The 23607-nt window shown below is 37.5% G+C and overlaps 2 protein-coding genes across 2 annotated transcripts; both read right to left on the bottom strand.

Moving 5' to 3' along the window:
* Window positions 1-642: 642 nt before the first annotated feature.
* Window positions 643-3427, bottom strand: LOC141834593 (small ribosomal subunit protein uS2y-like). Its single transcript, XM_074721910.1, has 5 exons — window positions 3246-3427; window positions 1951-2213; window positions 1678-1875; window positions 1292-1496; window positions 643-954 (listed from the first exon to the last, which is right to left on the bottom strand). Exons 1-5 carry the CDS (start codon window positions 3373-3375, stop codon window positions 818-820), a joined length of 933 nt encoding a protein of 310 aa, XP_074578011.1. The 5' UTR covers window positions 3376-3427; the 3' UTR covers window positions 643-817.
* A 1399-nt stretch (window positions 3428-4826) lies between these two features.
* Window positions 4827-21851, bottom strand: LOC141834591 (putative histone acetyltransferase HAC-like 1). Its single transcript, XM_074721907.1, has 16 exons — window positions 21462-21851; window positions 17422-17533; window positions 16899-17178; window positions 16317-16790; window positions 14337-16087; window positions 10694-10990; window positions 10326-10601; window positions 9319-9447; window positions 8963-9163; window positions 8652-8794; window positions 8255-8567; window positions 7956-8095; window positions 7515-7593; window positions 6961-7350; window positions 5526-5743; window positions 4827-5447 (listed from the first exon to the last, which is right to left on the bottom strand). Exons 1-16 carry the CDS (start codon window positions 21626-21628, stop codon window positions 5336-5338), a joined length of 5082 nt encoding a protein of 1693 aa, XP_074578008.1. The 5' UTR covers window positions 21629-21851; the 3' UTR covers window positions 4827-5335.
* Window positions 21852-23607: the final 1756 nt, after the last annotated feature.

Below are 23607 nucleotides of genomic sequence, written 5' to 3' on the forward strand. Positions count from 1 at the left end.
AAATGAAAAAAACTTGTGTTATATAGTATCGAATTTTAATAATTTATTTAAATAATATATTACCATTGGTTTGTCCGATATGGCACTGATTATGTTGTAGTAATTTTGATTGAAGTAGTTTTAACTAGTATAGAATGTTATTATAATAATTTTGATTAAAATTATTATAAAATAATAATTTTGATTAAAATTATTATAAAATAATAATTTAAATTACCATATATTTTGACAGCAAGAGCAGCCTTAATTAAAATTACTATTACCATACAATTAAATATAAAAATTTAGCATTGATGTATCATGTTCAACAAAGTGCTCTTTTTCACACGAAAATAAAAATAAAAACTCTTTAGAATTTTACTTTTTTTTTATTTTGTTGAAAGAATATAACTAATAGATAAAGAATACATTTACAATGATAAAATATTTATACAACAAACTATGCTAACTAGAGTGCTTAGTGCACCTGGTTCATCTACAAGTCTTAAACATCACATTTGATTTGCATGTTGTCCTGTGGTACACAAAATTCCAAAGAAAGATCAAAACACATGGAATCTATTATATATAATTTTATCTTATATTATAAACGACTATTTCTACAATTTAAACTCATAATCCACCTTGTAAAACCCTAGCAGCTTTCAACAGATACCCAATCCAGAGTTTACTAACATTTCAAAAAGCATGGCACACACAATGCAGACTTAGCCTAAAATCGAGTGGTACGTACAGGATTTGAACATATAGGAAACTAAGACAAGTCTTTTAGTGATTTCTTTCTCCTCAACATAAAAGATATATAGTTGCCTCACACTCAATCCCATCCTGAGGGTGCAATGTGAGCAGTGTCGATGCTCGCAGCCGGCTCCCAGCCTGCCGGAGAAGCTACTGAGGGAATTTCAGCAGCTGGGGGTGGGGCTGCTGCTGTATCCCATCCGTCGGCAACAACACCTGCAAAAGAGGAGGAAGATAGAATTAGTCATGCTGGCAAAATGGTCAAAAAACACATTCCCTAAGCGAGAAATCCTCGGCTAACTGAAAGAGACTCGGGCTTCCAGGTCATCGTTAACCTGGCTCGTCTGGTCTTTAGTGCAATTGGATCATTGTATCAACTCAGTTTGGATCTTGACTATGATACCTACTTGTTAATACTAATACATCTAAGTTTTACTAACTATGACAACAGCTCAAGCTATAAGAGATGCAAGTTAATCAGGAGCCAAGATCAAACTATTTTTATTGTTGTGAAATCAGATGTAAATATTTTAAAAAATGGATTGACTTTGACCTTGGTTAGCAGTCCAGTCGGCACCGGCCACTGCAGGAATGGCAGTAGTAGCTGCGATATCAGGCGTCCATTGCTGGGTGGTCCAGTTATCGGTAGGTACCATTCCAGTGTATTCAACTGCTGCACCGAATTCGGGTGCCACAGGAGCTTCAGTTTCTTCCTGTTCCTTGGCCTCCTCAGGGTCTCTGTAGAAAAACAGATCTACCTGCAAATAGCACAAACAATAGTTTAAATTAGAAGAAACAGAAATGAAACATTTGTTTGATAACTAAGATTAAGATAGTTGAAATCTACCAGATATAACGAAATAGGAGCACAATCCACGCGATACCAATATCGACAAAAAGGGATGAAAGAATAACAGACAGTAGTTTATAGCGGCTTACCATTACTTCCCACTTGCGCCCAGGGGCAATGGTCCCTCGCATTTGCAGAACCATCCTTGCTAGCAACCAGTAGAGGCAGCCAATGCTTAGTTTTCCCTTGTTATTAGCAGGAATACCAATGTCGACATGTCTCATTGGCGAGTCGGTGTCGCAAAAGGCGATAGTAGGGATGTTACCGAGAGCCGATTCCTTGATTGGCTGTACGAAGTATCAAAGACGAAATTAGCTACCTATCTCCTTTCGTAACAACAAAATTATTCCAAGGTAATTCACCTGATGGTCTGTCCTTGGATCGGTGAGAATGAGCAGGCGAGGTTCGCTGAAGGATGTCTGAAGTTGATTGGTAAATGTTCCCGGAGTGTGCCTCCCGGCGATAGGATGGGTGCCGGTATATTGGGCGAATTTCAGCACAGCTCTCTGGCCGTAAGGCCTGGCGGACTGAACAATGATATCTTGGGGATTCTCAATTGCCACAATCACTCTAGCTGCAAGCTGAAGCTTGTCCCAAGTTTTCCCAAGATTGATTATGAAAATACCTGACAGTAAGAGTTCAACTATCCACTTCAGTGCGAGTGGTTCGATCGAAAGCAATATACTACTAGTAACAACATTATCAAAAAAACAAAGGTGGGAACAAATCATGAACATAGAATTCAAGCTTGCTAGCACTCACCACAAACTAGTCAGTCATTTGGGATTGTTCTTAGCAATAGATTAGAAGTGTTCCTGTAGAATCTCAAGCTAGAAACTAATATAAAAAGGCAAATAGCACTCGGCCTTAAAAGATAAAAAAAACTTCTTTATAATTTCTATTCGTATGAACAGTAGAATTCAAGCTTGCTAGTACTTATCCACAAACAAGTCAGTGCAATTGATGGATTAGATAGTGTTCCTGTAGAATCTCAAGCTAGAAACTAATATAAAAAGGCAAATAGAAAAAACTTCTTTACAATTTCTAGTTACTTGGATGAGTTGCATTAATATGATAATCCAAGACCTTAATCTGTAAACAAGTATGATCAAATATAAAATGCTTATGAAATGCCTCTGAAGCACTATATAACTATTTAGTATAAACTTCATCACACTGAAACACCAATTGTGACTAGATTTCATCCTTCTGCCAATTTTCTTGGATGGATGAATTTGAGCACCCATCTTTGATGACTCATTGAATGTAAAGGAACAATTCAGAATCATTTATTTCTCATCTGTCCCCTCAACTCTTCTTCTTAGTAACTAAAGCCAATTTGTTGATCACAGGGTGGTCTACAACGCACGACAACAAATCCATTAGGATAATTGTGTGCAATAGAATCTGAAGTATCAAAAAGTAGAAAATAGATCAGTTCATCTTTATTCCCTTCTAGCAATCATACTTTCCATCATCGATTTTACCCAAAATCGGCTAAAACACGAGATAATTATCGCAGCCTACGCCATCCAGTGAGTGCGTACGCTAATGAAAACTTGGAACACGAAGACAGCAGCATTGCAAGAACCATGGCGGTTCCACAATAGCAGCCGACAAAATCCGTACATCCGAAAAGTAAGGTCAAAGGGCTCACCGTCAGGTCGCCTCTTGTAGACGTATCGCTCCATCTGGAAGTCGCAATTTTTGGTTCCGAGGTGGACGTCCGCCGCCAGCATCATCTGGATGTCCTGCTCCCTCTGCGAGAGAACTCTCGTCGCCGCCATGGCTGCTGCAGCTTCTACGACGGAGGCCCGAAACCCTACGCGGCGCCACAGGCAAAAAGGTTGCCGAAATGGATCGAGGTGGGCAATTTATAGCTCGCATAAAAACCCTAACGCTTATATTAGTAAATGACGAAAACAACCCTGTCCCATTTAGGCCCATTAACAACTAATATGGGCCGGGTTGGATAAATCCCATCAATATCTTTTAAATTTTGGCGGGAATTGCATGGGTTCTTTCTTAGCGATAAATGTCCTCTAAATCTTCCCTCATAATTGAAAGAGCATGAGCGATCAGAGAGGACGATCTTGGAATGCTGACTATAGAACGATGTGTTTAATGATTGATTGAAAATTTTTAAAGAATCGGATTGATCACTTTTAGAATTAATCAGTTTGAAGACTGCAGGTGTGAATTATACAAGAGAGAAGAACAAAAGGAGAATCTTCGGATTGCAAAGTGGGAATCGGGCATAAGTGACGGACGCATCTGCGAGATCGCGATACCGATGTGGGTCAGCGGAAGGAATAATAAATTTCTTTGTTGATCGACACATCTCGATACTTAAAGCCATGGATGTAACTAAGCTCATAGCCAATGAAGGTATTGTATGCTACCCATAAATGGTCTAGTTGTCGGTGTATCTTTTCATGACCCGAATGAGGATGTTGATTGCAATTGTTAACTTTATTTAGCTACATCTGAAGGCTGTCATGGTTAAGGGGCACACGTCGGCAACAGCGGTATCGAATCTGGCATCTTCCGAATACTCATTGTTGCAATTCTATCATCTGAGTATCAACTCTACTACACTCGTAGGACAGTAATTGCTCATTAAATAATGACATTATGCTGGTTACTCATTACTTAATCTTAGTTTGTATTCAAAGTTACAAATGTCTGGTGATCAGTTCATGGAGTACACTAAGCTGAACTCCAGAGAATGGCAGTCAAAATTCTGAGCCAGATTTGCAGTGGATAAGCCATCTACCTTTTTATGCCAAAAAAAAGAAGATAAAATCAGCCCCACAACCATCTATAAAGAGATAAACACAATCATCTATAAAGAGATAAATTGAAAAACTACAATTGATTACAACGAGAAAAGGCACTACTTCGATTTCGTCAAAATTCGACTCTTATCCACTGCAACAAATTTACCTTGCAATAACTAACATAATCATACTCTGAGAACAAATTATACGCAATCTTATTTTACATTGCAAGATAATCTATATGCCCAACAAAGCCTAAACAGTAATCAACAAGTGGAAGCATCTAGGTCATTTTGAAGGGCATTATGGCTAAAAATCTTTTAGGAATGACGAAAATATGAACCGCCATGAGAATCAAATTTAGGCTTACAAACAAACAAATTTCTCAAGTAGCAAGTTGATAGCAAGCCATCTATCAAAGGGTATATACAACTTATTTTACACCAAACACAGAGGAATTAATAAAACTAAAACTTTCTAGTTATTTTTCATTGCAAGGAGCAGTGCGTTCTACAAAATCATAATGGGGAGGGCTACTGAAGCACAAGGGTAGTCCAGTCCCACATTCTTTCTCTAGACATTCATTTGAGCACATAAATAAGAAGAAGAAAAAATTAGGGAAATAAAACTTGATCGAAGATGCTCCTAGATGATGAATTAGCGTGGCTATGATACAAACGCCCTTTGTGGGCGATGAACTACAGCATGACAAACAAAAGAATGACCTCTGGGCAATCTCTGGCTTGCCGAAACCTTAGACGGTCGGCACAACGGGTTGCACCACAATGGACTTCCTGAGTAGAGATGGAAGTGTGATCTTACCTTGATGCCAACTGAATCTGGTAGCTTATCCCTGATCTCCATCGCTGGATGTGGATGCAAACTGCAAAATTCTGCAGGGTGGAAGTTGCACTAACGTTGAGTCTGTGTAAGAAAAACGCGTTTATGTACAGTTTGTTTTTCTTTGTCAAGTGCTCCCTGCAACCTCAGCTGCCCGTTGTCGCATCATCTCCATCACTGCCGCCCGCCTTCTGGAATCAGATTGCTGCTGCAATCTTCTCAAGTGCTCTTTCAAATCCCTGGAGAGATTTGAAATGGTGTGTGTCATGCTGTCATGTAAGCAGAATGTTGGAAGTCTACGAGGGTAGGAAAGGTACCTGCACCGCGGTACGCTGCATTCTGATTCTTTACAAGCACGAGAATGTATTTGGAGGAGGTACCACATTTTCTTACACAGAACACAACCTCCAGAAGCACGCGTCCTGCATTGAATTCCATGGCGGAAAAGACCTTTAACTTTGCGGCAATTTGGATATTGGCATTGAGGAGAGCGACACTGCGAAGCGTGCACCAAAAGATCCAACATTTTCCTAAGCTGCAGCACAGAACCAGATGAGTGAACAAATGAGATTGAAAAATGGTGTGACCTGTTATTGTACTGGATTAAAAAAAATACAGCAAATTGCAAACTATTCACATTGGATGATTTTGTAGTGTCTACTTCTTTGGAGTGGGATTTGCACATAATTCTATGAGTAGAAGTTTAGATAATGAGTTTAGACAAACAAATCCAGAAACTAAGAGCTAATCTATAGGTTGCATTACAAGTTTAGCTATTATACACTAAGAGGTTGCTATGCTTGTGACAAAGTTAGCTAAAGTCTTATGCATGTAAACCTTTAAGATAAATCTGCTTTAGTGATTTATCGTAAGTAAAATATTTATTTATTTTCAACAAGGCAATTTAATAAATACTTTTAGCAACAGTACTGTTCAAACCATACTTGATTCACAATAAATATCATATATAATGTGTGTTAAACGATATGACAAATTGCATGCCAAACTCTTTTATCTACAGGAATTTCTGAATCAGCTTTTCTTGGACTGCTTGTTCAGAATTCTTCAATTGATAACAAGAATAGCAGGTTGTTTCCCCATTAGCAATGCTCATGTTCAAAGTATCTATTAACCCAACCAAAAAAGGATTTTAGTTTGTTTGTCATTCCAAGCAAACTACAAGACAATGATAGGATCCCCTTAGGCTACTGAATGCTTGGTTGAGGAAACAAAAAAAAAAAAAGGGCAGCCCGATGTACAAAGCTCCCGCCAATGACAAATCCCGGAGAATGGTCTATTATACGCAGTCTTACTCTGCTTTGCAAGAGGTTATTTCTAAGACTTGAACCCATGACCTCTAAGTCACACGGCAGCAACCTTACCGTTGCACCAAGGCTCTCCTTCTTAGGTTGAGGAAACAAGACGTACAAAAAATGCATGTGAAAATAGGTGGATGTGTAGAGTTACTAGACTAAAATTAACTCATAGATGATAAAATGGGAGGAAATAGATTTAGATGGTATGGGCATATGCATTGGTACCAAGAGTTTCTACAGTTAGAAGAGTTAAATTTATTGGTGGAAATAGAGGCTAAAGAAAATATTAGTCCATCTAACAAAACAAAAATTCAAATATTTTGAGTATTACTAGTAATATAGTCTTGCCTAGGGCTCAATTGAGGATTGGGTTAAACATGGCTAGACGATGATAACAATGATGATGAATATCATTCCAAATGCACAACTAAATTACCTGTAAAACACGTTTTGCTCGAGCTTCTTTATTTTGTGCATCACGATCCGCCATTGATGGATGATTAGTCAACTTATGTGGATGGTCAATACCACCTTTTTTATAACAATCATTGCATACATCAAAATCGGGACAACTTTCACAACGCCACCCCAAACCAGATTCAATATCACGGTGGCAAACATTGCATGTGGTAACAAATGCAGGGGCAGTAGGATTGTGGAGATGGTATAAGATCATCATCGATGAATGCTTAGCGCGCCGTAGCGTATCATACTGATAGTGGTTCCCTTGACAAAGGCTCAGAAACGCCTGCCTAGTGTCAAAAAACTCACTTTCAAGAATCTCATCTTTGTCCTTTGTGTCCTGTGCGACATCATTAATTTCAACCTACAAGGCAATGAGGCATACAGTCAGCCACCAAAGTTTTGTAAAAAAAAACATGAGATAGACAATCATGCCAAATCTTGCTTTCTATGATAAAACATAGCAAATGCACACTTAAACGAGCAAGTAAAAACAGGAAACACGAGCAATCTGTCAACTGAACTCACTGGATATAGCATATGCTTTTCCCTACTGTTAGGAGGATGTTTTTCCCTTTCCTCAATTCTTAATTCTGCTTCATGACACCTGCACACAAAACAGAAATCATTTTCAGTTTCAAACATTTTTCAGCTACTTCTATAAAAGGCATGTGAATATTACTGAAAAAGTGTGTCAATGAAATTATTTCATGGGTGAGCTGTAAAATCAATGTAGCCCAACAGTTAAGTCAGAATATTTGACATTTGTATTCTGGTATCAGTTTTTTATTTTTTTGAAAAAAAAAAAAAGAAGCTAAATAGAAACAATTAATGCCCATGACATAAACCTTTATCAAACACCCAATTCAAGCACCTAGTTCCTTTAAGTCAAGACAATTAGTTTTTTCACTGTCTCTTCGATGTTGATGGTATGATTTATTCTAAAAGTTTAGCCTTTACAATACTTACCTATCACAAAGCTGAAAGTTTTTGCATTGATTGCAAACCCATCGCGTTCCAGATACCATTAATATACAACAATGTGTACAGGAATATTGCAAATGGACCATTATAAAATCTTCCTTCATAGGGCATATAGTTTCGCCAAGCTGTGCAAGACAGAAAGATGATTGAGATAGCTGGAATATTTGGCTTTTCATGCGCGCGCGCACAAAAAGAAGGATACAGCTAAACATGAAAATACGTAAAGATAAGCCAGTCAAGATTTTACAAGGCGATCATTATAATAGTCAGAAAAAAATAATTACTTTTTGCATCAGCAGGGCATCCTTAGAGGCATTTCCAGAAAGATCAGTCTGGCCAGCAGCTTTTAAAGCCCTTTTCGTAATAGTCTTTTTGGTTTTTCCTTTCTTCAATTGTTTTCTACCGTCTTCTTCTTGACGAAGTTGGTTTATCATATCCTCAGCTGCACCAGGCCAATAATCTCCATCGAAATATGGTAAACGAGCTGCAGTTACTCTGGCCTTGCACTCACCCATAGTTGTAAAGAAATGATCATATAAATTTATCAGCTCAACAACAATATTCTCCTTAGAAGCTTTTCGTAGCATTGTCAAGTACCTGTGGACGGTATAATCCAAATAATACGCAGCTAGCAAATAATGATAGTGAAAGGAAAAAAGAAATAAATGCCTTCAAGCTTACCACTCCCTAAGTTTGTCAGATTTTGGAGTCTTCTGAATCTCAGGATGGCAGTATAATATGTAGTCTTCACCCTTCAAAGGAGGACAAGCCCAGATATAACAGCTAGTAAAGCCCCGTTTCTTGCAATACTCAAGGTATCCAATCTAGAAAAAAAAAGAAGATATATTACAGACAAATAGATTGAAACAGAGTTCAATCAAAGTACATCATTATTGCTTTTATGCCAGAAAAAAAAGTTCCCACAGAGAAGAAACAGGTTTTCCTGAAACCTATCTAATACATGAAAGAAAAGAACACAGTCTATTAAATACCAGAATTTCATGATAGACAAAAGTTCGCAAAGCTTCCCCGCTCACTGCCTTGATCTCAGGCCTGAAGTACTTAACAGAGTCTAGATATGATAGATAGACACGCCTCTGATTAGGAAATGAACATTCTGAACTAAATTCTTGAACATACATCCCAAAAAGGCATACTTCTACACCTTCTATTTTCTGAAACAGCAATATAGCCTGAAAAATGCAAAAATGAGCTCAGATATTTGGAGAATTAGTCACCAATTCAAGCCACTTTTAACTATATTCAGGGGTTTGGTTAAACTTTTTCTTTGCCATAAAATAATGATAAGAATAATTGTCATTGATCACTCAGAACATGTCTATTCTACCTTGGATTTATAGGGGAACTCTTTTGGGTAATTCTCTTCCTGAAAGATCTCAAGAAAACGCTGCTTTACTTCCAATTTTTTATCAACAGATGATACAACTCTAACCACAAGTCCTTCAGCACCAGGCACCTAATATAAGAGAAGAAATTTCAACTTAGAAGTTAGAACAAAGAAAAATGTTAGAAACAAAAAGATTTTTTTAGGAAAAAAAGTCCAAATAACTAGGTAAAAATCTAGAAATGCAAGTTAACAAAGGGGTTAAATGATGGAGATTCCAACTATTGAGTATTCTTATATTCTGAAATTCTACCACAGGAAGTAATCATCAAGAGAACTCCAAAATGGCATTGATCAATGACAAAAAATCATATTAGTTCAGTTTCGACAAAACAAATCTACGGAACCAGACCATCTATTTTTAAGTGTAGCTAATGAATCAGTCAAATGAAAAGAGAAACAATGAGTTCTATCTACAATAAAAGAAGAAAGAAGCATTATGTGCTAGGCTTTAGGTCCATGATAAAGCAACTTCATTGCTAGCTCCCATTCCAATCTATGTGGAAATTTCCAAGTGATTCCAATGGTGAAGGACAGAAAAGATCAAAGGAACAGTTTAACATGTGGGGAATAACCTGGAAATTTCCATTGATATGTTCTTTCCTTCAGGATTAAAGTTACAAAACAAGTCCACAAGCTTAATTAGAAACTTGGAAACTGGGGTTTCAGTTCAATCTACTAATTAAAAATGGATTGAACAGCAACATACCATCAGAGAAATCAACAGTGGCACAAGAAGAGATGAGAAAAATAACAGGATTGGAATAACTATAATAATATGCAAGATACAGCTATGTTTTTTCTGCAACATACATAGAAGATAGGTGGGATCGCTTATAGATAACCAATTAAGTATCTATAAATAATTCAATCTTATAATCTCCCAAACTTCTTTAAGACCTCAATTTGTATAAAGAAAAAGTGCAATAAGTCAACAATATCAGGCTTACCTCATCGTAACTTTTCCCAAGCTGCCTAGCTCTCTCTTGCCTCTCCTGCTTAAGCTGTCTAAAAAGCCGCTGCTCTATGTGATCACTCAGTATAGTTCTAGGCAAATCTTTTGCACCAAGAACAGCAGTTTGAGGCAAGGGCTTTCGTTCCCCTTTCTCTATCTCCTCCATACAGCAATTAGGGCAAGTATATTCTGCTTCACCATCATTTCTTCGACCATTAAAAAGAGCACATACTTGGTGTTGCCAAGATTCACATTTATCACATTGCACCCACTGTAGTAGAAAATATAGATGGGATAAGTTTGATATGATCAGACAAAGCCAGGCAACATTCAAATTCAAAGAAAATACAATAAAATATTTACCCATTCTTCAGTTTCCTCATCGTTTCTCCTCTTCTCAAGCCTTGCTTTTAAGAAAGTAGATCCTTCAGCTTCTATAGTATCACCACGAGCTTCATTATAACAAGGAATACAAAAGTAAAGACGGGTTTCACCAGTCCCAATTGTATAATAAAAAGCATTCCGTTTTATTCGAGCGCCACATGGGGAACAATATATTGGAGGGGGGTCAAATGTGAGTTTTTCTACTGCACAAAGCTGGCATGAGTTCTCTGTCATTGAGCGCTCCATTGCTTGATTTTTCTCAGCTTTTGCTTTACTCTGAAATCAAAATTATAACTTATTCAAATCTGAATAAACACAATTAGTGATTCTAAACATGACTAGTAGGCTATCAACAATTGAAACATAAATACTGGCATTAGGAATTTCCATAACCTTTTGCAGGAAATGATAAGTGCAGAAAATAGAGGAAGACAGTCTGAGACGGACAGATAGAGGTTTATAAGTTTTTCCATCAAATCCATTCATTCAATAGGACAAAAAAGAACAAGCATCCCAACTATTTGGCATCCTCTGCATGGGTCCTAGTCCAGTAGTAGTCGCAATTTTTTTAATACATGAACCTTATGGTGCATGTTGCCCTGAAGAAGTAAAGTTTCCACCATCCATGCCTCATGGCATAGGTACACACCCACACGATACTCACTGACACAGCCTGGAATTTTCATAAGCTTTTGCAGGAAATGGCAAGTGCAGAAAGGGAGAGGAAGCCAATTTGACAAGGGACAGGTAGAGATTTATAAGTTTCTTCCATCTAAACCATTAGTACAGTGCAATGGAAAAAAACAAGAACATGCATCCCAACTATTTGGCATCCTTTGCATAGGATCTAGTCCAACAGCAGTTGCAGTTTTTTTATACATTTTTTTTAGTTGGCACCAAATATCCAATCCTTCGGATCGATTAATCTTGAGAGTAACCGACTAAGTCCCACAGAAGTTTCCCACTGGCCACCAGAGTAAATCAGGAAGTGCTCGCAGCAGGCGGCCCAGCAGCATAGCGTTCTTACGTTAACCGCCCATTGAGAGAAATTCATCCAACAATTCGCCACAGCTGGGACTCAATCCTTAGATGCTTGAAAAACTGCACAAGCACCCTGTCACTGCACTGTAACCTCAGGGGCAGTTTTTTTATACATGAATCTTAATGTTGTCCCCAAGAAATAAAGTTTCCATCGTAGATAGGGCTCTAAATGAAACAAACTTGGTATTAGGCTCGATAAAGTTCTTTTATACTCGTCCAAAAAATATATAAAATAAAAGCTTGAATACCAATAAACTTGGTTCGTTAACATTCATGAACAAACTTATTTATTAATTTAAGTAAAATTTAATTATAAATTTACTTCCTAATTTTTTATTCAAATATACAAAATTAATAAATTTTTATAGTCTAAAATTATTCATAATATGTTAAAAATAATAAAAGTTGAGCTCAATTAAAAAAAACTCGAGCTCGATAAGATTTCTAATAAACAAGCTTGAACATAGCTAAGTAGGAGTGTAAACGAGTCAAGCTGCTCGCGAGCTATTCGAGTCTCGATTCGAAAAAAAATTTATTTGAGTTCGTTCGATTAAGTTAACGAACCGAGCTCGAGCCTGATTTCAAGCTCGAAAATATTATCGAGCCGAGCTCGAGCTTAACAATATTTGGTTTGTGAGCTCGCGAACATATTCGTTTAAAGGCTCACGAACGTATTTGTTGAGACTCGCGAATGTATGTGTGTGTATTACATGAATTATATATATATTATATATTGACGAGCCAAGCTCGAACTAAATTCGTTTAACTTTTAAACGAGTTATTTTCGAACCGAGCTCGAACTAACCTCATTTAACTTTTAAACGAGTCATATTTGAACCGAACTCGAACTGTTCGCGAACTATTTAATTACATTATGAGCCAAGCTCGAGCTTAAGAATTAAAGCTCGAATCGAACTCGAGCCGAACTCGAGCTTAGGGAAAACGAACCGAGCTCGAGCTCGAGCCTCTTACTATTCGATTCGGCTCGGTTCGATTACACCCCTACAACTAAGTTCGACTCAACTCGACTCGTTTGCACCTCTAATCATACATGCCACATGGCATTGCTACAGTGTTGGAAATATGAAGATTAACACACAGCTACTTGCATACATGCACCACAACCTGCCCGCCCGCATTTGCACGCACACACCCGAGTGAAAGAGTACATGTAGGTAAGAAAGCCAGCTAGTGTAGAAACCAGAAAAAAAATGTCCAGCCATAATGAACAAACTAATTGTTTTTTAAATTATTGCAAGAGATCTGCTGCTCTACATCATTCATTCTTCCATTCATGTGGACTTCTAAAATCTAAGAATTGAATACATAAACAGATGAACCCTTTTTGGCAAAGAATTAGAGCTTATGATAGTACATCAGCTTAGATGAACATAAAAAATGTATGACATGTAGAAAACAACTTCAGAAGCATCCTCCAGAATTGTATGCTAGAAATACACAAAGATAGACTTGCTTTCTCAGTTAAAGTTGTCTATGAATGAATTTGATATAGATTGTCCATTTGGAATCCAAGCAATTAAAATTATATTGATACTAAGAATATACTACATAATAGACATTATGTCAGTGGATGTAGGTGCAGTGAGGGAAAGGATTTTTGATAGACTTAAATAAATCTAGTGACTTGCCTAAACTGGCTACAAAATAAGGACATACCAAATATACAAGTGATCATCTGCATTTTCACCATTATGATAAAGTTATATCTTGTGCATTGCCTTGTCAACAGAATCACCACATGTTCTTTGCCTCTAAGAGAATAATTGAAGAATATGTTTAACATGTAACAATCACTATCAACTATTAAGTTGTTTCAATGTGCCTTCTACAAATTGATTAGTGAAGAAAAATAGATTCCATTTAATCTAGGCTTGTCCAAATATCTTGTCTCTATAAATTGCTTTGGCCAAAATAGTTGTAAATTAGAAAAACAAGTAGTGTAATCTCTGGTTCAAGAGAAAACTAATGCAAACTTTACCTAAATGATAAGAAGGTAGAAAGGACTCAAGTACCACAGAAGTTGTGTGACTCTTAACTTCAAAAGAAAAAGAATTTAAGATCTGAGTGCTCACCTTTCAACATAAGCTTCAACCCCTAAGAAAAGCCTAAATGCTAGCATATTTCAGGGACCTGAACCTCAGACAACTAAAAATCAGATCTACACAGAAAGAATTTACCAGAAAAGATTGAGACATTTCTTCTCAGATACATCTCTAAAAAAAGAAATGCCTAAATCAAAAACACACTCAGGTGCAAGTTCAACGCAACTTTTGAACTGACAATTAAAGTTTATTTAAAGTAGTATAAATTAACTTTTGAAGGATTGTCTAAGGTACTAAGAAGTTCTGTCACCTAGGAATGACAACAGAAACTAAAGGTAGAAGGATGTAATATATAAATAATATAAGGCTAAACATCAAAAAATCTAACTCAGTTAACTTTGAAGGAAGCAAGAAATAGTAGAGAGAGAGAGGAAAATTAGTTATCTAAGAAAAACTACTCAGATGATAACTTAATATTGCTGGCATCAAACAAAATTAATGAGTGTCATAAACCTAACCTGACCAACCCATTGCCGCAGACCAACTATGTGCTCCTTAATTTGTTCAGGAGTGAACAGTTCGATCAATGAAACACCTTTTATTTTTGGCTTTCCTGATTTATTTCCACTGACTAAATCTGTTTGTAGGTTATCATGATCCTGCTTGATATTACTGACTGACTGGTCTGGCACATTATCAACCAACATGCTCTCTTGTTTCACATGAACATCAACAGACTTGGTAACAATAGGCTCTTTTTTCCAGTTTGGTGAACTTATAACCCCATTGCTTGTACTGCTAAGAGTTGGTTTTTTGTCTTGCCTGGATCCAGAAGATTCATCCATCTTCATGATCACCTCAGAAATAGCAGGAAGAGTTTGTTTGAATTCCAAAGACTGTACCTCCTGGGGATCAGATGCTTGATTCCCAGATGAAAACAGAACTCGTGAAAAATCATTGTTAGGAGAAAACGTTGTATTTTGAACCTTCAGGCGCTTAGCCAAATACTCCTTGTCCTCAGAATTTTCAGTTGGCATGGTGTCTTTTTTTATTGTTTCAGTAACCTTTTTTGTTTCAGTATCCTCAGCGGTACCAGATAATGCAAGAACATGTGATTTATAACTTGCAGCTAAATGGTTGCGCACTGGGATGCAGACAGGACAATCGGGCACTTTGCAATTGCGAATATGCCCAACAAGTTTCCTAGATTGGAAACAGCGTGGGAAATTACAGTGTTCATTCTTACAGGTGTCTATATGCAAAACCAACTCTTGAACTTTAGTGCAGTTAGCTTCTTTGCATAATCCCTTGGGTGCTGGACACCGGCGAGCATGGTGTAGAAATAGCAACCACCTTACTTGTTTAATATAATTTTGCTTCTTTATATAGTCTTCATGTTCAGATTTCACATCTCTAGTAGATAGATCGCATCGCTGAGGGTCATCTTGCCTTATTGTTCTTTCCAGCTCCTCCTGAAGTTGTTGACAGGATAATTTATCTGCTGCATGTAATGGTTGAGAATTCCACTGAAACTGGAGCTCCTCTGCTTGCAGTCCACTCGACAAATGATCAAACTTGTCTGAAAATCCATCAGACTGCACATTTGGATGCAGCAGAGGTTCTGAATCCTCTGACACTGAGACATGAAACCCTTGAGAGCCCAGATGACCAAGGAATTGAACACTTTTAGCATGGTCCTCTGCAGAACCAATCTGGTGGTATTGTGTCTGAGACTGGTCCTGTGCAGATGATGACTGAATCAAAGGATCGGAATAGACTATTTTTGCATTACCAGGTATTAGCTGCTCAGCAAAATGTGAAGCCACTGAGGAATCTCTCAAAGAATCCGTCTTTGGCATCAATTGTTGGTTCTGTATGCTACCTTGATGTCTCCGTAATAGTTGATGCTGGTTTGGAACATACTGTGGGTAAGCTTGACTAGGCTGCTGTGAAGATTGTTCTGCATGTTGTGGTGATTGTAGTAAATTTTCACTGGTTGACTGGGATGACTGGTAATTCAATTTCTCTGATTGATTGAGAAATTGGGCTCTTATGTTCAAAGGAAGCCTCATTGATTGTAAACTAGCATGGTGGTTTAGCAAACCTGAGTTGGTTCTTAACTTAGGATGCAAATTTACAGCATTCATGTTGTTCATAGCAGATAAAACAGATGAATCAGGTCCACGAAATGTCTCAGAGGATGTAGCATTAGTTGCATTTGAGTTGTAGACATCATCAACGATGGATGATAGTTGTTGTGATAATGATGCTGCAGATAGGGAAAAGGCTAACATCTACTTAGTTTGTTATGAAGAAGAAACTCATACATTAACAATAGTAAATAAGTAAACTAGCAGAAGCTACAACATAGATAGTAGTAACATATTATATTTGATAACATCAATAGTCCAATGAAAACAAACATAAAGCAGAGAACCAGAGAAGTAAACGTGCAAGTAAAGAACACAGATATTATGCTTGTGATAGGAGAAGATTACTTGGCTCTCTTAGTTGGTGCTGTTGCTGATCAAAGTTCTTCTGCAGGGGCTTTGGAGAACTAGCATAAGGAGGTGGGGCTACAAAACCCTCTGATGTTGCAGAGCCATTGTTCCCAACTAAACCAAATGTACCATTTGGAAGTCCATTTGAGATCCCATAGGGGGAACTCTGGTGAATAACATTGGACCTCATTCCAGCACCAATTTGATGCAGCATATGGCTGTTCTGATTTACTGTGTATTTTTTTTGCTGGAGTGGATGTTGAGCCACAGCAGTGTCAGTGTTAGAAATTCCGACTACATTAGAAGACTCAGAACTGGCAGCTACATGTTGATTATTAAATCCAGGAGTTGGTATCATCTGAGGAAATTGTCTTGACATGTTACTTGATGTTACTGAGGGCATCATACTTCTTCCACCTGCACCAAGAGCATAATTGGCAGATTGTTGATGGTAACTACTTGAAACTGTTCCTATATGAATGTCAAAAAAAAAGTCAGCAAAGGATACCAAAAATATTATTTTTTAAAAAAAAACTTATAAAGACTTGCCATATGAGAGGATGGAAGAGGAACAGTTACCAGCATCATTAAGACCATATGAGGTAAAATTTCCCATGTTTGTTGTATTTTGAGGAGCAATCGCATTATTGATGCCAGCAAGTGTAGGGTTCTCTGGTGGAACTGAAACAGAAGCATTAATACCAATATTGTTGGATATGCCAGGAGTTGGAATCATTGTGCTAGTAGTTGAGGAAGGTAAATTCTGATGCGGCAAAGATCGGCTTTGACCGACAACATTCTTGATTATTGATAATACACGATTTTCGATTGGCTCTGAAGCTAAATTCAAATAATCTTCCTGGTTAGAAATATATCATATGTTAGATCAATGCAAAAATATAACCTTAAAAAACATTACATTTTATGAAGTTTCCTTTGAGAAAACATTCTTTTATCCTAAGCAAATTCTAGAATTGAAGCCAATTAAGTAGTGTTTACAAAAATAATAAATATCTGAATCAAAAAGATAAATGAAGCACAATATTTTAGAAAAGAGATGTTACAAAAATGTAAAGGACCATAATATAACAAAGAAAGTTACCCTTGTGGGAGTATCCTTGTATATACGCTCCTCCAAACGCCTAACAATTTCTGGTAGCTTCCGTACCCAGTCATCAGCAGACGTTTGATTTCTTTTTAGAAGTGCATTATAGCTGGAAAATTTAAAGAAATAAATCAATATTGTTATACAAATTTAACAATTCATTTGATACTTTGATAAGATTACAAAAGGCCAAAATAATTAGAAGAGTTACTTATGATGTATATTCTCAGCTTTACGGATGAGAAAAGCCTAACCCACAAGTATAGTTTTCTATTGCCATAATGAAGGCTCTTTCCAATTCTAGAATTTTATAAAGTTCTCAAAGCCCTATATGAACTTGAAAGTTCTAGTTGATACCATCTCTAGTCACTTTGTTGTAGTAACTGCACAAGAATACAAATACTAGGGGAAGGTACAATAATCACCACAAATCAATAAATTTATCCTGGACTATTGCAGCAAGTTGCAGACTGTATAAAAAAAAACCTGGGACAGATATCATATTGATATTTGAAATAAAGAACTCAATTGAGATTCTTACATAGATCACATTAATTCTTCTGAAAGAATGATGGGCTTAACTGAAGTTATCCCAAAATTAATAGATCAACTAGATGAATTCCTGTAGCAATTGCGATTGAAGATTTCAATTTAAGCAGGGCAGTGTGGAGACTTGATGTTTCTAAATTTACATATTAGGAGAAAATCACTGTATAGTATTTATTTCTAACTAGAAGATAAATAATAAATCCTTCATGAGCAACTGAACCCCATAAAGCTAGATGATAATGGCTATAGTCAAGTAATTACTTTCCACAAACAGTTTGAAATCTAATAAAACTTTGTTTTCAAATACTTCGTTGTGTCAGGTTTTATAAGCAAGAACCTCCACAAGAAGTGCTAGACTGTGTTGGAAAGCAGTTAAGATACAAGCTGGGAGACACGGAGTAATGTCATGCTTAGGGGAAAGTAAAGATGCATGCTCGTAATCACTGTTTAAAATCTCATGCCATGCTGAATGGCATAGGCGAAATTTTCCATTCCCACTATCCAGCTTGCATGCTTTTGGATACAACTCTGAATAAATGTGTCAAGCTCCTCCTCCGCATCACGAACCCACTTTGCATCTTTTTCCAAGACCGGCATCCAACCACACATGCAACATAATGTATATTCCAAAGGCTTCTCCAAATAATTGCAATGAGCTCCTCCTCCTCCACATCATTCGCTCCACATCTTCTCCGAAGGTCGCACCTTAATTTCTAAAACCCTAGCTTCCTCCTCCTCCAATGCCAATTCACTCTGCCTCTTCTTTCTCCTCTATTGTTGACTCACATAATATCTCTCCACTTTCAAGTAAACTTCCTTGTCTTCTACTCCTCTTATTCCTCTTTTTCTGACACTGGCACCGTTGGCACACCTCCAACATCAACAATGGCACCGATGGCACATCTCAAGCCAGCCATGGACTAAAACCATAGCTCGGCTCAAGATTTCAAACCTTGCCCGTTATAACACCATATCTGATTCTAGAGTTTAGAATTTAATGGGTTTTTATACTTAATTTAGCAAGCATCAGCAAACCTAATCATGTGTTTAACAAAACTGTGATATGAAAATAATTTCCACTCAAGTGTATGGTAAAATTATGATAGAAACAATGTAGGAATGTGAATGACCAAAAAGGACATACATTATTAACCTGACCATTATATAGCAACAAACAGTCATTCTCAAAAAAACATATGTTACTTTTTGGTTCACATTATCTACTAAATAAAAATGAATTTACTTGTAATGTTAACAAAACAGTGTAATAATCGATTATAAATAAATAAAATATGAAATATAATCTAACAAGAAAAAAAATCAATATCAGCCCCTAGTTATTGTTTATTTTAAAGAACTGAACTGCAGTGTATGTCAGCTTACGAAAAATTGATTTCAGTATTCTTAAGAAATATAGAGTGAAGTTCCTGTGGCAGATTTAGGAAAAAATCTTATGCAATTAATTCAAAAAATTTAAGCAAATCGAGCAACATGTATGGAAGAGGCAACTTTTGTTTGAAAAAAATGTTGAAACAAAATCTAACACGCATAAGACAAACTAAAATTGAACATAACACGTGAACAAGCATGCAAATAATACATCACTAATGGTGTGTTTAGTTAGGTAAAGATAGGAGGGGAAAGAAAGAAAAAGAAATGATTTTCTCAAGACGAAAGGAGGAAGGAATTTAATTCCATCAAATCATTCCATCTTATTTCACTCAAATCAAGAGGACATGTCAAGAAAAAGTTTGTCTTTCTAATAAACATAATATTTGCTTTCTTCCTTTCTATTCCATCGAAATGAACAAGATGGGCTGAAGTGAATGGAAGGAATACAATATACTGCCTTTCTTTATTTTCTATTTCACTTGTCCAACTTCCTTCCTCCTTCATACCTTATAGGTAAAAGCAAACATGGAAATGTCAAATGGACATGGTTAAGTTCCTGTGGCAGATTTAGGAAAAATCTTATGCAATTAATTCAAAAAATTTAAGCAAATCAAGCAACATGTATGGAAGAGGCAACTTTTGTTGAAAAAAAAAATGTTGAAACAAAATCTAACACGCAGAAGACAAACAAAAATTGAACATAACATGTGAATAAGCATGCAAATAATACATCACTAATGGTGTGTTTAGTTAGGTAAAGATAGGAGGGGAAAGAAAAAAAAGAAATGATTTTCTCAAGACGAAAGGAGGAAGGAATTTAATTCCATCAAATCATTCCATTTTATTTCACTCAAATCAAGAGGACATGTCAAGAAAAAGTTTGTCTTTCTAATAAACATAATATTTGCTTTCTTCATTTTTATTCCATCGAAATTAACAAGATGGGCTGAAGTGAATGGAAGGAATACAATATACTGCCTTTCTTTATTTCCTTTTTCACTTGTCCAACTTCCTTCCTCCTTCATACCTTATAGGTAAAGCAAACATGGAACGTCATATGGTTAAATTATACAATCAAACATGGTTCTAAAATAGCAGCCCAAACAACCAGCTAAGCAGTTTTGATAGGGCAATGCATAACAAACCTAATACACAGTCTCATTTAAGAAGTTGTTTCAAAATGTGGTCCAGGAAGGCTGCTCAATACGATCAAGGGGGCACGGCGACTCAGGAGAAAGCATTCGGTAAGATAAAAAAAATATGGTTCTTTTGTGAATACCCTGACCCCAATCACTCCCCCCATCCTCAAACTCCCTCTTCACCTGACTCCCTTTATGCTATTCCTAATCCCATGAAATAGTGCACTCCAAACTTGTAGAACATTACCAACAACCAGAACCCCAAACCCAAACCACTGATCCAGCCATCCTCACCCTTTGCTTCTCTTTTGAGAGGTATAGTCTCCATATGTTCTTTATTTACTTCTCTTTTAATATCAGCTTATTCCTCTTTTAATCTTAGTTTTCTCTTGCAACTCCTTCAAAGATTTCTACTCTTTCACTGTTGCAGAGTGCAAATTTCTTTCTCCTCCAAACAAGGTATCTTCTATCTTCTTCTCCACATCTCCTCTCCCCCAACTCTCCTCTTTAAATTGCAATGTTATTCTCTTCTAATATTGCTATAATTGTTTTCGAATTTCTCCTCTTCTATCACTGTAAAATGAAAAAACAACCCTCATCTAAATGAGATATTATCTGTCTTCTTTTCATCATCTTTTTGGTTATGCTTATTTTGAATTGGATCCTACAAAAGTTTTGGATTCTGTTTACTTGTTTGGTATCTACTGTTTAGTCAATTAGAGTATTTCTTGTTTAGTTGTGATTGTGAACTGATTAGTATACTTTATTGGATGGATAAGTTACTCATTTTAATGTTTAAACAAATTTAACTATTATTTTTTACATTTCTAAGTGTCGACCATGAATGCCCAATACCACTATACACTATCATACTGAGAAATTGGACACCAATGATTATAAATAAGTGCTACCAAAAGAAGGGACAATTACAAAATTGTGAGATAAAAACTTGCTTACATCTTCTGTTGCATGGTTTTTCGAGCCTCCTGAAGTTCAGGATCCAATGGTCTAGGTCCGAGACTCTGCATCTGGGATGTCATATAGTTTCCAATCTGCTGAGGCGGAACAGGCATTTGGCTAGACATCTGGTTAGCCATCTGCCCAGGGAAGGCATGTGCATTCATATTTCTCTCTTCGCAGACAATTACACAGATTGTCTGAAAAGTTTACCAGTTAGGAGCCAAACCATCAACACCCTACTGCCAACTGTAACCTGGCCACCATATGTGACGAAAGCACAGGATTTCTGCAGAAAGTGTAAATTTTCCTGTAACTGAGAATGATAGAGGTCACTTTCTACATTTGGGCAGGCCACCAGCTCGTGGGAAACGGCCTAGAAAATCATCAATTTCTGTACAGACCACGCATTTACCAGAAGATTCAAAATTGACAAGTGTTAGCAACAAAAAAAAGAAGAAATAGAACACAAATAGATGGATTATATACCCAACTCTCAAGGTTCAGTGTCTTTAATCCACTCAAGCAACCATAATCAAAGTTATCAAACATGTGGTTTAGACAAGGATCGTACTCATTCTAGTGGATGCTATAACAATATTCAAGAACATGAAGCCATAGAATAGATGAATTGACCAACACTATATTGGGAATGGTTTAACTCGATAAGTTCGTGCACGCTCAACAACGTCGCTGAAAGCCCAGACCTACCAAAATTCCCTCTTTTCTGCACGAGAATGTGTTGCGCAAGACAGGCAGCTCAAAACATAAAACTCTACAAGCCCCAAACCCTAGCTAGCTCGGCATCGATCGGAAGCACACTCACTCGAAACCCTAGAACCCGCAATCGAGCTTGACTAACCTCAAGATGGCAACTTCTTTGCAGTCGACGCCGCAGCTCGACGAGCGCCGGCGGCGATCTCCGGAGGTTGCCGGATCGAGAAACACCGAATCAGCAACCGAGATCCCGAGCAGGAACAGGGACGAATCCAACCGACAAGGAAACCAACCAAAGCCCCTTGATTCGGATACCCAATTCCTTGCTTGGCTTCGACTAAATTAATGCGGGCGGGCTCGTCAAATCGCGCTCTCGATCTCCGCGCTCGCGATCGATGAGTCCTTGTCCGAACGAGGCCTCGATCAAACCTGCAGTCAATCGAATTCGACCGCGATTCGGATTCAATTCTCTGCCTTCCTTTCGATTGGTTGGTGGCGCCGTCGCCCACCGCCGACCGATTAAAAAGCGCGTCCGGAGGATGAAGGCAAAAGCTCCAGCCGTCGAACTCCCGGTGGAACACGTGAGGACAGGTAGGGCAAGCGGCTCCGCCCAATGCTTCACCTGCCTTCTTATTCAGTGTATCCGCGGGCCCAAATGGGCCCCGCACTGGCAAGCTACTAAAGAGCCAGGTGCCCGAAGGAGGAAGTTGCAATCAGTAAACATAACGAGGACGCTAAACTGGAGTGGGCCAGAGTTGACAAATAGTCAGAGAGGTAAGTGAGCGGGTACGACTCAGACTCCAGCTCGAAGCCGAAATTTATGGGTTATATTTGGATAACGATGGTTAAAGTTAACGGCAAATGGCGTCCTCTTTATTTCCGTTTATGGTTATATAAGATATTCTATTTTAAAATATATCGGAAGAGTATTTCATCTTTTTTTTATTTTATGCTAAAATAAAATTATTTTAATTTAATTAAAAAATATTATATTATCCGACGAGGTTAAATAACATAACATGAACGTTGAGTAAAGAGAAATAAGTGAAAAATGAAGTAAATATAAGTATTGATTAATTATTGAAGAACTCCTAAAGAAACCTTGGTCTCTTGGTTTTGGCATGCTTCCTTAAACATGTGCGACATCTCGTTCCGGATTTGACATGCTTCCTTAAACAAGTGTCAACCTTTCGCTCCGGTTTCGATAGGTTTCTTTAAGCATGTGCCGACCTCCTGCTCCGGTCTCAGTAGGCTTCCTTAAGTATGTGCCGACCTTTCGCTCCGGTTTCGATATGCTTCCTTGAGCATGTGTCAACCTCTTGCTCCAATCTCGACATGCTTCCTTAAGCATGTGCCGACCTCCTTAAGCATGTGCCGACCTCCCGCTCTGATCTCGACATGCCTCTTTAAGCATGTGTCGACCTCATAG

This window comes from Curcuma longa, chromosome 9, assembly GCF_044706935.1.
Source record: "Curcuma longa cultivar G26 ecotype Majalengka, Jawa Barat chromosome 9, ITB_CL_G26_1.1, whole genome shotgun sequence".
NCBI lineage: Eukaryota > Viridiplantae > Streptophyta > Magnoliopsida > Zingiberales > Zingiberaceae > Curcuma > Curcuma longa.

Bases quoted from the DNA above. Each gene is read 5' to 3' on its own strand.
- LOC141834591 (XM_074721907.1), bottom strand. From the start codon at position 21,628: ATGAATGCACATGCCTTCCCTGGGCAGATGGCTAACCAGATGTCTAGC. The intron at 8,568-8,651 runs GTAAGCTTGAAG...TACCGTCCACAG, and splicing joins TCTGACAAACTTAGGGAGTG to GTACTTGACAATGCTACGAA. The intron at 7,351-7,514 runs GTGAGTTCAGTT...ATTGCCTTGTAG, and splicing joins AAAAGCATATGCTATATCCA to GTTGAAATTAATGATGTCGC.
- LOC141834593 (XM_074721910.1), bottom strand. From the start codon at position 3,375: ATGGCGGCGACGAGAGTTCTCTCGCAGAGGGAGCAGGACATCCAGATG. The intron at 1,876-1,950 runs GTGAATTACCTT...TACTTCGTACAG, and splicing joins ATCCAAGGACAGACCATCAG to CCAATCAAGGAATCGGCTCT. The intron at 1,497-1,677 runs GTAAGCCGCTAT...TGCTATTTGCAG, and splicing joins GGCGCAAGTGGGAAGTAATG to GTAGATCTGTTTTTCTACAG.